A 12296-nucleotide genomic window follows, 5' to 3' on the forward strand; every position below is an offset into this window, starting at 1 on the left:
AGTATGAGAGCGATGTGTAACGCACTCTTTCACGGTGTTTTTAACACGCGATGCATCAGTTGACGCCTAATAGGTTTGTAAGATTTTTTCATTTGTGTCCAAACACGAGACTTCGGAAGAGGTAACCAAGTTTGCTAACAAAGTGCACTTACAAACCAGTTTAGTTTAAACAAGTGAATCAGCAGAATTCCAGCTGCAACTCCCCTTTGTGACGTCATTCAAGTAAAAGTGTTGCACAAAGACTGCCTCATGTTTCTGTTCGGAGGGCATTCGAGAAATCATATCACATTGTCTAGAAGGAATGCATCAATCTCAAGATTACTGAAAACCATCCATTAAATAGGCGCAGTTCCTAGTTTGGATCAAACTTGGCAACCGAAAAGCGCTCATTTTCCCACTAGTCTGGTCTTAAAAGGAGACCCAACTGAATCCCAGCTAAATCTCTCATTTGTGATATTATGTTCTTCACCTGAATTCGCTGCGCATACACCACTTTGTGTTTTATTTGGTATGATATTGGTATCATCACGACATATTACTGTTCAACAGACCATGACTCTCGAATTCTGTCCCCTTTTATCGAATTACACGAAGAGTTAGCCTAGAGAATATTACCGAAAATTTTCAGCTGAGGTGGCATGTGCGTTCGAAGACGAGCTCATGTGAAAGGCAAACAACAGCCTTACACTGTCGAGGAAATCATATAACTGGTATGCTGGCATTCGACTGGATGGTAAATTTGTAGCTGTGTATGAACAATACTCATCAATAGAGGAATCATCGTGAAGCTACCAAATCTTACCATCCGGGTGACGGAACCTATCGAACATTGTATGCGCCGGAGTAATAAAATTTCGCTTGTATCTTGACGTTTGGGATAGTTGTTGTTGGGGCTCCTTCTATGATGACAATTCATGTTGTGACAGGCAGGCAGACAAATGTTACCCGTATAAAGCCCCTCGCTTCCATCTGCACGCTGCATTACAATGTATCTATGATGTCTTCGAGAATGGGTCATGGCTTGCTGCCAATTGGAGATGTCGTCACTGCTCTGGGGTGAAACCTGAAGACTAGCTAGGTAAAATTGAAGTAAAGTATCTGTGCGAATTCAAGGTTCCTGTAGAGTCATCCCCAATTTTTTCTATACGTCAAAACGTTGGGAGATTCTCATTCGCTCAAAGTTCTGGTGCCAAACAGATTATGGAATATGGATATCATATTTAGACCGGAAACCTTTCGGCATATAAGGCATGTACGTAGTACCTTAAATTTTTAAAATGATTTTGTCCTACTAATGATGAAACCACACTTCCTCCGTTCATTTGGCTTAGAATTCAATTGAAGATGCTTCACCAGAAAAGATTATCAATGCACGATTAGTTAAGCTGACAACATCCATAGATTTTCCATTCCAAACTAAATGTTAGGTGCTTTCCAAGCTCCATTCACAGGAAATTCCAATAACAATGGATGCATTTTACATGAAGGAACTCTTTCTCGGATTTTGAAGCTTTACCTCAAAATCCCAGAAAAGCAACGGGACACCTCAATGAAGTCAATAACAATGGGACAACTAACCACAAACTTGAAAGGACTGAGGTCGGAAAGCATTTTAGAAAGGAAACTATTCCGTTTAATGGATCTGTGGGGATTTGAGTCAGTCGACAAAGGGATAGTGATGTTTTTTATCAGAAAATGGGAGCAGTTTTTCGGCTGAATGACCTTAACCACTGTCTCGGATAGTGTTTTCAAGTGGATAAACGATTTGTTTCCGTACGTACTTGTCAGCTCAACAGAAATACAATACACGTGTGAGACCACTGAACGGAACCCTCACTGGGTTTTTGAAACGTAATCTTCGTCAGCGAGTCTCGAACTAGTTCAGTCTATGTAAGCAGAGGTATGGCAGATCCAAGCAAACTCTGAGAAAACAGCTAGCTTTTCTGAGTACTCCCAATAATACTACTACTGGGACCGGAGACTCAAGGATATTCCCCAGCGTGATACGCATCACTAATGTCTTTTGTGATAATATACTGAAGATGCTGAATAAATTCATTCTGCATTTCAAATAGTAAGGATCGGGTAAGCCAGTGTTAGATAATCTACAGATTTTTGCAGCCCACCAATACTATCTTCAAAATAAAAACTGATCATCTGGATATCGGGTATGCTGTAGAGGATGGGCGTGTCGAAAACCATGACTCAAAGGCGCACCCATTGATCCTGAGAAAGAAATCACTCAAGTTTTCTCTGAATAATTACAAACACTTGATAAATTCAGTACAGTACTTATGAGGAAGACTGTACCACATCTTTAGAGCACTGTAGTAGCACTTGTTATGGAGAGTCGGAGATAACAGAAATGCTTGTTTGTGGTAATATTGACGGTCCCATGGTTCGACTAGGTGTTAAAGGAGCACCCACGCGGAGACTTTCTTAAAAACAAACTAAAAAATAAATACATCCCACAATGGAAGTAGAATTACGATGGCACATTGGTTACAGTTATGAAGAAACAGTTACAGTGACAAATTCCGGACGTCCGGGGAAACATGGCATGATCAGGATTAATAAGCTCTGGTGTAATTTCGCTACACACTGAATTATTTTGAGGTTGAGGAAGCTTTGTGTAGGGATAACATTCACGTGGACCAGATAGCAAGGTTTGAATCCCCACATAAATACCTCCAAAGTGGATCAAGGCTCCTATTTTGAAAATGGTGCATACATGCAGCTTGACCAAAGCAAGACAAGATTGCTACTGATATAGACTGCTACTGAGAAATATTTTGCTTTCCTCAATAGGTCTTCACGATTAGATTTACGCTTTTGTGAGCGCTTTGGTCAGCATCAGGTATATGCGTCTGCTCAGGTAGTCGAATTTGCCGCGCTTTCTAACTTCTCCTATACTAAGGATCCCATCAGAGTGATGTGCGATATTTCAATGGAAATTTATGTAGGGCGCCAAATAAGAGGATGTTGGAAATAACGGCGAAAGACATGGAATTCTTCACAAGAAATTTGGAATCTGCATCTTGGTTCAGAAGATCCTGTCAGTTAATGAATAATGGGTTTCTAGTCCCCACCGAAACGGTAAAAATTATACAGAGACAGATTTGCATCCAAACGTTTTGAACTTTGGCACGTCAGCGAATAAACGGTGAAGTGCTTTGTCCCACTTCGTAATACTGAGTACTGTGTTCAGTGACCAATTACACTGGAGACTATGAATTGGTCCATAAGTTTGGTAAATACTTTATCCACAATCTTACTTGTTTCACAAACGTTCATCAGACTCCGGTTATCCTTCAGTTACATTCGCATACCATAGTGTGAACATGAGGTTTTTTATACATCAACTTGTTTTCTGTATGTAACTCTTCAACACGTTAAGATTCACAATACCAGTTTGTAGCACATTCTAACCAATTTGTGTTTGTGGGTATCAGACCTATTTCCTAACCCCCTACTCAGGGTCATAAAGCGTTATTTTACCAAACGCCAGAATCCTTGTTTTGCTCAGAAGCTCAGAAGCTCCCAGATGTCTGCCTCTCCAAGGAAGCTTTCCCAAAGTAGTTTTATTTGATGTACTGAATAAACCATCAACCCACTGTGTGTCCTATTTGGTGGTTACCTCTTCATGTACGAGTTTGTTGTAAAAAACTTTGCATTACCAACCGGATTGGTAATGTTTGCTGGTAGCTTAGGGTGTGCATTTTCACAGGGCTCAAAAGTCTACGGTCCGTTTCCTTCACAGCTTTACATACCGTATTCGTAGTTTTGAGCATGAATTTCTATGGATGATTTATCGGAAGAAGCAATATTTTTAGAGTATTTCTCAATCCGAAATCTATTTAGAGGCACGTTCACTTGGTAGAACCGTAAAATTTTTGAAACTGCAGATATTTTGGTCCTCAATTCGAGCCTAATTTCACCAACAACAAACAAATCATTGTGCCCGTGTGTTTCAGCCCACTGTTAGCTACATATGCAAAATACTACTGCTATGAAGTGTACGGCGCCTTTGTTATAATAACACTACCCTTTTACAGGAAATATGTTGGAATGAAGATTTTAACTTGTGGTTACGTTAGTCTCCCAAAGTGTTTAGGAACGTCTACCAACGGGAACAGTGGATGGATTCCAAGTATGCAATATACAGGGATGTAGCGAGTTTTGCACAGCTCAGCAAACTGGATCTGATAATGTACCACACCAGTGGTCGCTTGGGTGGTCGATATGATGACTATTGATCTGTTCGCTGAGCGTAGCAATTCGTTTGAAAATGTTCCGTCACCAGTCGAGCAGAAACCACCTAATCAAACGCTATTAAAATGAAACACTATAACCTCAGTGACTATTTTTCTACTGTTCTTTGGTCCCTCAAGCTTTCATTTCCCAAATAATAATCAGATTTGCTCTTTTTTGCGCGCTGTCTTCCTTTATTGAGTCAGTGTGTCGGGGTCATTAACCACCCTTTTGAAAAAATGGCGCATTATTCTACTACCGAATGAAGTAGAACGAAACGGTAAGCGGAAACTGCATTTGAGCACTTGAAATCTAAACGTACATGACTAAATGTTGTCCAACTAATGTTGAGGGGAACATCTGTATCAAATTCTTTTGAAACCAATCGTAGAACCAGCGTTCAACGTCCGCTGAGACTGAACACCACAAATTTATTGTCCTACATCACCTCTGTGGATGATAATTCATCCAACCGTTGATTCATTTGCGGCACGAATATTAGCACTGATGCGTGTGTTCTTGGATCGAATCATACCACTTTATCACGTGTGAGGAATTACAGCACAGAATCCCAGCCTACAGAACGTATTTTGTTAACTTTGTAGTATTACGTTAGGCAAGTTGACGTAGGGATTTGTACTACCGATAACCGGCAATGACAAGTGGACAAGGCATTATAACAGAATCTAACGATCTATTGGAAATGTAATTCTACAGGATAAGGCAGATTAGTTGGATCGGCTAGCTGTAGAGGGAGTGATACTTTAGGGAAGCAATTTAAAGGGTTGCTTGTGTTGCCATCAATCAGCTGAATTTGAAGAAACTCGGAGATGGAGCTGCACCACATGACCGATACGTGGTGAGTGAAAGTGTATGCTTACTCCTGTCATGTCAGATCTCCATGTCCGCTGTGGAGGGTACGCACAGTATTCCTTAGTGGTATCACTGAGGCGAAACTCATTCAGGAAATTTGTCATTTTGCAGAATTATAGGTTGAATGAGCAGGGTTCTACGGTTCAATTGGACTTTTCAGATGGCATTGGTGCCTCTCTAATGGAAAGGAGTCAAATGCATGTAACAGGAGAAAAAGACCTGTATTGGTTCATGTGCTAGTCAATGAATAATGAGCAAAAAAGTTTTAACCTGAACCCCATTCAAAATTAAACCTATAGAGGCTTGTAGGCGGTGGAAGGCCAAGGTACTACCAAGACGATCGCCAGGATAACAAGAGCATATCCTAAATCCTATCAAAACATTTTTCATTCAATCCTAACAACTCACATTTATTCTTTCCTCTCAGCTCTAATGCAAGCAATATTTGGATGTAGTGTAACTTCTGTAGCTGTTCAAATATATTAGATGGTTGGAAGATATGACCTCAGTGTACACTGACACGAATTCTTCAATGCGTCAAAGATCACTGCAGTTTGCAGTGGTTAATTGGTATGTGAGCCGTTGAGGAATCTACGGCCCAATGGCTTGGTTACCAACTCTTCAGGTGTTCTTGGACGTTATGCTTTATTACTATAGCAATACTAAGTTACTTTTAAAACAACAAAAAGCTCCACATCGTGGTGCTGCCAAATTTTCTGACTTTACTGAACGATGGAGAACGAGGTCTTGTTTATTTTTAGTCCTACCGGCAGTTTGTAGGTCACTGTTCCAAATGGCAAGTCTTTCAATGTGGAGTTAGCAAGTCCAAGCCTAATCGGTCATGAAGAGCGATGTATGTCCAGGCACAACCTGTGGACGAGACTGGCTTGTTCACACCCGCTACTGCAAAAACAAACTACCATTAAAATAGTGTAGATGTGACCACCTACTAACAAGCCAACTTTGCCGAAAACTCTTCGATCGCCCACTACCAGGTTCACCCATCTTAAAGCTCGTTCCGTAGGCACAGTTTCCGAGTTTTCTTCAACATTATGTTCTACTTGAACCCAAACTGTGCAAAATTAGCGAAGTACACTCATTTGCCAATCAATCTGTTTTCCACGGGCGACCCAAACGAGGCACGAGGCCGCCTGGTGCAACACAGTTGAAGAAGGACATCGTAAACAAGAGATTCATTTGACTATCTAGTGTAAACCAGAATGATATGCAAGCACGTGTATATCCCGACTCCCAAACTACTTTACACAAAACCGCAATTTTCTACTGAATTTAACTTACGAGACGGCAAATATGTGTATAATATCATCATGCGTACTTCTTGCATATTTCCCAATAAAGCTGTGTTTAAGAATGAGAATAATTTTTTGGCAAAATATTTTGTTCTAAAACACTGAGGCCTAAACGCACGCCTCAAATGCAGTTTAGTTAAACAGGTTGATTTCACTGAAAATCTACGGGCACTAATAGGAGTTAGGTTCGCCAAATGCTTCCATTTTCTATGAGTGTCCTCTATGTTGGTCAGCCGTGTCGTGCGCTATGCGACAAGACTGATCATCACTTCCGCTTTTTCATTAAGACTTACTTTCAACAATGTTTTTTGTTCATATTACGCAAGATACGGTCAGTGTTTAGGTCTTTATTCCAATTAATTTTATTTTTTTGATGAAACCAGATGTTAAATATCCTAATTTACACGTCCGATTCTGGGTAATATAACGTTAGAATGTGAGAAATATGGATATTCACTGGGTTAGTTTATCGATTTAAACGACACCGTAGAAGCTGGAAATACTGATCACTGCATGAAATAAGACGTCTCTTGCAGTCTGATTTCGAATAATTGCGGGATTTTCAAAACATTAAAGAAAACGAAGAAAGTTTTGAGCGAACGGAACTGTACTCAATCCCCAGTTGAGTCCAGCGTATCATTGACAGAAATGATGTTGGTAACTTAATCTTCAGGCCACAAAGGTTTGTGATGTCGTAGGAGTTCTTTATGCTAAGCTGGTTTTGAACGATATAGAATAATATGGTGAGGTTTTTGGGAGGTAGTTCAGGTCTCTTGTAGGACTCAAGGAGTGCTTACTATCCAGGATGCGCAACGGAACAGAAGCCAGTCGAATAGATCACTAAAGGCATCAACATGCACTACAATTGTGACTGCAAGAAACACTACATGCCTGCTTCAACTCCGACCACTAGCCAATTCCGATTTAGCTGACCATCTTGACACCTGTGGCCATTTGCATAGGTCTTGGTTACTAAGACAAACTTGCAGCCTTATCGCTTCTTTATGATAACCAATGGCTCTACTAATAAGTGTTTCGGGGTGACTGTATTTGTGACCACTGTGGTAATCAGACCCGAATTAAACTTATTACTGGTTTAAGCATCGTCATCTCCGCTACACCAGTACAACACCAAACAGGTTTAAACAAAAGGTTCAGTCAGTGATGACCAAAAAAGCAACTTACTCATCTAATTCTCGCGATCCGTCTCTTTGTTGACAGGGGTCAGGGTAGTAGTAACACAACGTGGGCCGGAATGTCAATGTGTACTTTTGCACAATTCAGGTCAGCGTTTAGCCCCTCTACTCCAACCAAATTAAGAAACGCCTACATTTCACACCTGGAGAGTGATCACTGCCACAGGTAGTGGAGGCAAAATATAAATGAGGGATGACTGAGTAACTACTGGTACGTTTTTCTTGACCCATTTTTAATTATAGGCTTACCGATTTTAAGCGTACTCCGAGAGTCCGCTACCAGTTTTGCCCTAAAGAAGCTAACCAGGGGAGCACAGTCCTCGAAATAGCAATTAAAATTATATTTTCTATGAACACCAAGTTTTACGCAAGCGGAGGGGTTTGTTCATGTGAAAGTTACTCTGATTTCAATGGGAAAGTCAACTGATATGACTGAATATATTGCACCAAGGTCGCCTCAAGATGTTGAAATATGTGTTGCGATGCAAAGTAATATCGAGTTTATATTTAACTGAGCTTCCGGTTAACATCAGGTCATTTTGTAAACGAATGTATAACTCCAATGATTTGCACATATTTTGTGAAATGAAGCGTTGCTGCTTTGGCGGAATGGTTTTAGTTCGACAACTGATGTGATTGGTCTCTGCGGTATCACAGTCACTTATCGTGCTAGTGGGTAAAAATACGACAGATTCTCGCGGATCTTCATTGATAAAGCAGGGAAAAGAGACCCACGATTTACGCTTCATAGCGGTTGAGTGTTGCGGAAAGGTTTGCAGGTGCCAGTAGAGGAATTTCAACAGAGTGTAGATTCGGGAGACCTAATGGACCTGGAAACATCGTATGAACTGTTAAGGTACAAAACGAATGTGTAAAATACTGTGGGAGTTCCAGAAAATTGATGTCGTTAAAAGTCGAGTTAAAGTCATTCCAAATCAACAAATATTTCAATCTACCCTTGTCCCTCATAATTCAGCCTAATCATCTTGTTCATCATGCCGGATATTGTGTAGTATTTTCCGGTCTCAGATTTGTGGGCCGGATAATATACAATTGGCCTATGACCTTGCTTTCAGTGTGCGAAATTTTTCCTATAACACAGGCTCAGACTTTAAGGCCCAGTGTAAGTGCTTATTCTAATTCGACAAGCAAATGCACGTGCCTGCTCGCATTTCAGTTGATACATAATGTAGACTGCGTTGGTAGACTGCAAACATCTTACGTGATTCTGTCAAAGACGTGTTTGGGTAAAAAACGCAAAAAGCCCAAAAAGAGTGTGCTGGGTATCAAAAATGTGTTTGAAGACGTCCCACATAGGAAAAAGCGTTCGTTTGGAAGGAAAGTACAGTTCCCACAGAACATACTTTCCCGTCAGTTTTGCTAACTGTTGAGAAGCGAGGTTTTCCGGATTGGTGACTTTTTGTACTCTGTTGGCCTAAACTCACCCATGAACCCCTTGCAGTTTTGTGACTTTCAAAACAAGATCTGCCGTGCGAGCCTCTAAAACAGCCTAAGTAGAGGAATATAAACATATTTGACATACAGATTTGGCCATGTTAAGTTGCAAAACGATCTCTTTTTTCCCCACTGAATCCACACAGTTAACCATTTTGTTTTATTTTCCAGACGTTGGGGCCGATCAAAAACGTACGCGACAGACTTATACACGATATCAGACACTTGAACTTGAGAAGGAATTCCACTTTAACAAGTAGGTTTTCTCACTAATACATCATGCACAACGCTCTTCTTCAAGCTTTCACCGGAGTTAGTTTTTTTCTGAGAAAGTGACTTTTGTAAATAAACGTTTTCGTTTTCCAGATATCTCACTCGCCGTCGGCGGATAGAAATTGCGCACACGCTAACCCTGACAGAACGTCAAATCAAAATATGGTTTCAGGTAAGTGTTCAAAGGGTTAAAAGTTGCCACATTTTCTGGTTCCAAGATTTTACTTTGAATTCCAGTAACCGGTCACAATTGCCGCCGTAAGTTTGCTGACACGATTGTTACTTTATCAAAGAACTAGGAGCAAACTTGTAGCTTTCCCCCGGGGACAACTCAGTGGTAATGCGACTGAATGCCTTTTCTGTCGTACAGCGTGAATAAATTTTTGTCGAGATGGCTCACTAGTTTTACTGAAAAAAAACCGTGACATATCCGGACAAAAATGTAGGAGAGACCAGACATGAATCAGAAATCAATATTGCAACCTGCAGGTGTTGTCCTCTATCGTCAGCTCGAACACTAATTTTCTTGCACAGCCATCCGATTATTCTTTCGCAACATGTTTCAAAAAATATGGGCGCATGTTTGAAAATACATAAAGTTTAGGGTCTTCGGGTGTTTAGATCTGCGATTCATAATCCTCAAGCTTTGGTTATCAAGGGTCTTATATGTGTCCCTGGATTCGCAGCAGAGATGTGTATATAAGCCAAGCAAAGTAAAAAAAACTTGGAAAAAGTGTAGTGGAAACAAACCCAAAAATGACCGCCACAAAATTACAGGGTGACTTGCGTCTGGTATAATGACAGGTTTTGTAGCATTGCACTTGGCTAGACCAGTCCACATGCTTAAACACATAAGTAAACACGTACCCTCTTTGGTCGGTAATTCTGTGATGTTAGGCAGTTTTGCTTGCCATTAGAAGATAATGAATTGCTCACAAAGCGGTGTTCTTCGCTAAATGTGATGATTTGAATGGGGCAGCTAAGTGAATAAAACGTTGAAACCTCGACAAACCAGAACTGCAACAACCTATTACTGGTAAGTAGAGAGTTTAAAAAATAAGCAAACCCAGTCAAAGCATCAATTCAACAGAAGAAAAAATCTTATTTGGTGGGAAAATTTTGAGGAGGGACAGCTCATCACTGAAATTCTCCTGAGCCATACAGCATATATTTTTGTTTCTTCTAAGATGACTGATTCTTTCTCACTGAAAAACATTACATTAGTGGTAGTTTTGGTACTGGCTCAGAATTAGCACAAGAGGGGCATAAAAAGATGTTTGATATCACTCTCGCCGTTCCTGCATGGAAACGGGTTCATCCTTCATAAAGTAATCTGGTTTACTCAAATACTGAACACGGTAAAATTTCAGATTATATATCGCAAGTTCACATTAGGCCAAGAAGCCGGTTCAAGTTGAAAATCAGATGAAAATTTATAAAGTTGCCCAATGTTCATGAAGCAACCAATAATATCCGCGGCTGTCTCCTAAATTCGGACTACCAACCACATGTAAGACAAGCTTCTATGGTTGCTCTTGTTGGAGTCCGGATTGTTTGGTTGAGAACCACTCCTTTGCGTTCATTAAAACAGTAGAAGCTTACAGTATAACACAGGCTTCCTGTCGTTTACTTTTAAATTGATTTTCATCAATCCCGGGAAGTGATTTTGTGGACTCTTATGGACAGCAGATTGGGACTTATTGTCCACCACACTGTTGTACATGCTGTCTTTTTCATGAAATTTTCTAATAAACATTAAAGTCAATTTTATCTACAATCATAACCAACCAGTGTTGGCTGGTCTCGTCAGTGGATGATGTGAAGAGGTGTCATTGTATGTGCATTAATACTGAACGTCTTTAGCATCCCTCCGTTCAAACTGCCACTTTCAGAAACTGTCGACCTGGTGTATCCTTGTTTGGTCGTAAAGTAAACAAGCGGCGATTTGCACAAGTCGTTTCTAAAAAACCGGGGTGCATCATATCTTATAGAGCATTCTGGCACATATGAGTAGCCAGATCACGAAGTCCATTGTGAAAAGAATTTTCACTGCACTTCTAAAACCGTTTATAATGAGTTGAAAACAATAAGTACTGGATTTGTAGAACGCTGGTTTGGCCGGATTTCTGAACCTACGTGTCACCCGACTTTAAGGACTGTAGGCGCTACTTTGCTTTTCTGAAAATTCAACTAATCTACGATGAGCTTTATTCTCATGAATGCCGGATACCTTCACAGAATTTGGTACGCTTACATAATATCTTGAGTAACTAAATTTTCAAGAAGCCTTCCCAATGTAAATACCATAGGGACCGAGAAAATGAGCCCGTTTCATGAAGATAATCACCTACCAAGATAAAAAGTAGGAAACGAGTGTGAGTAAGAATTTTTATTTTCTGTAGTTTGTTTACTGATAATCAAGGACTGATGTCAATAACTGGCCTACTTATTGCTCTGGTTGACTTGGCGAGACTCCTGTTACAATATCCTGTTTAATTATCCACACTTAATGACTAGTTGTAATTTATCCGGCTCGCCTGTTTGCTTTGCCGGTTACGCGTGTTAGTTTTGGCTTACTTGTATTTGTAACCCCATAGCTAAGATGGTCAACAAAAAAGAGCAGCATGACTAAAGGACCGTTTCGTGTTTTCTAAGGATCCGACCAGGATTTATCATCCTATGGAAATATCCGTTGTAAATCCTGCAATTGAAACATAAGTTACTACCCAATTAGACCGGCAGGGTAAAACAGAAATGGTGACTTGTCATTCCCACCACATTTGTGAAACATATGGTTTCCCTCGAAAGTACTTATCACCTTTGCCTTCGGATGGCAAGAAATCTATCTTGAAGGGTAACCCTGTGGTCCTTGGATGCAGCGGTAAATGAATTGATTTTCAGTGTCCTCGGTAGGAACTTATTAAACCACTTACCCAAA

The 12296-nt window shown here is 40.4% G+C and overlaps 1 protein-coding gene across 1 annotated transcript in view; it reads left to right on the forward strand.

Moving 5' to 3' along the window:
- Positions 1-12296, forward strand: part of T265_10107 (hypothetical protein) — a gene marked incomplete at both ends in the record, with an annotated part of 38628 nt that overhangs the window by 18432 nt on the left and 7900 nt on the right. Inside the window, 2 exons of the mRNA XM_009176379.1 lie at positions 9257-9341; positions 9452-9530. Of these exons, the coding sequence (XP_009174643.1) occupies positions 9257-9341; positions 9452-9530 (164 nt within the window). The remainder of the gene's footprint in view (positions 1-9256; positions 9342-9451; positions 9531-12296) is intronic.

The sequence above is a fragment of the Opisthorchis viverrini genome (assembly GCF_000715545.1).
Source record: "Opisthorchis viverrini unplaced genomic scaffold opera_v5_333, whole genome shotgun sequence".
NCBI classification, from domain to species: domain Eukaryota; kingdom Metazoa; phylum Platyhelminthes; class Trematoda; order Opisthorchiida; family Opisthorchiidae; genus Opisthorchis; species Opisthorchis viverrini.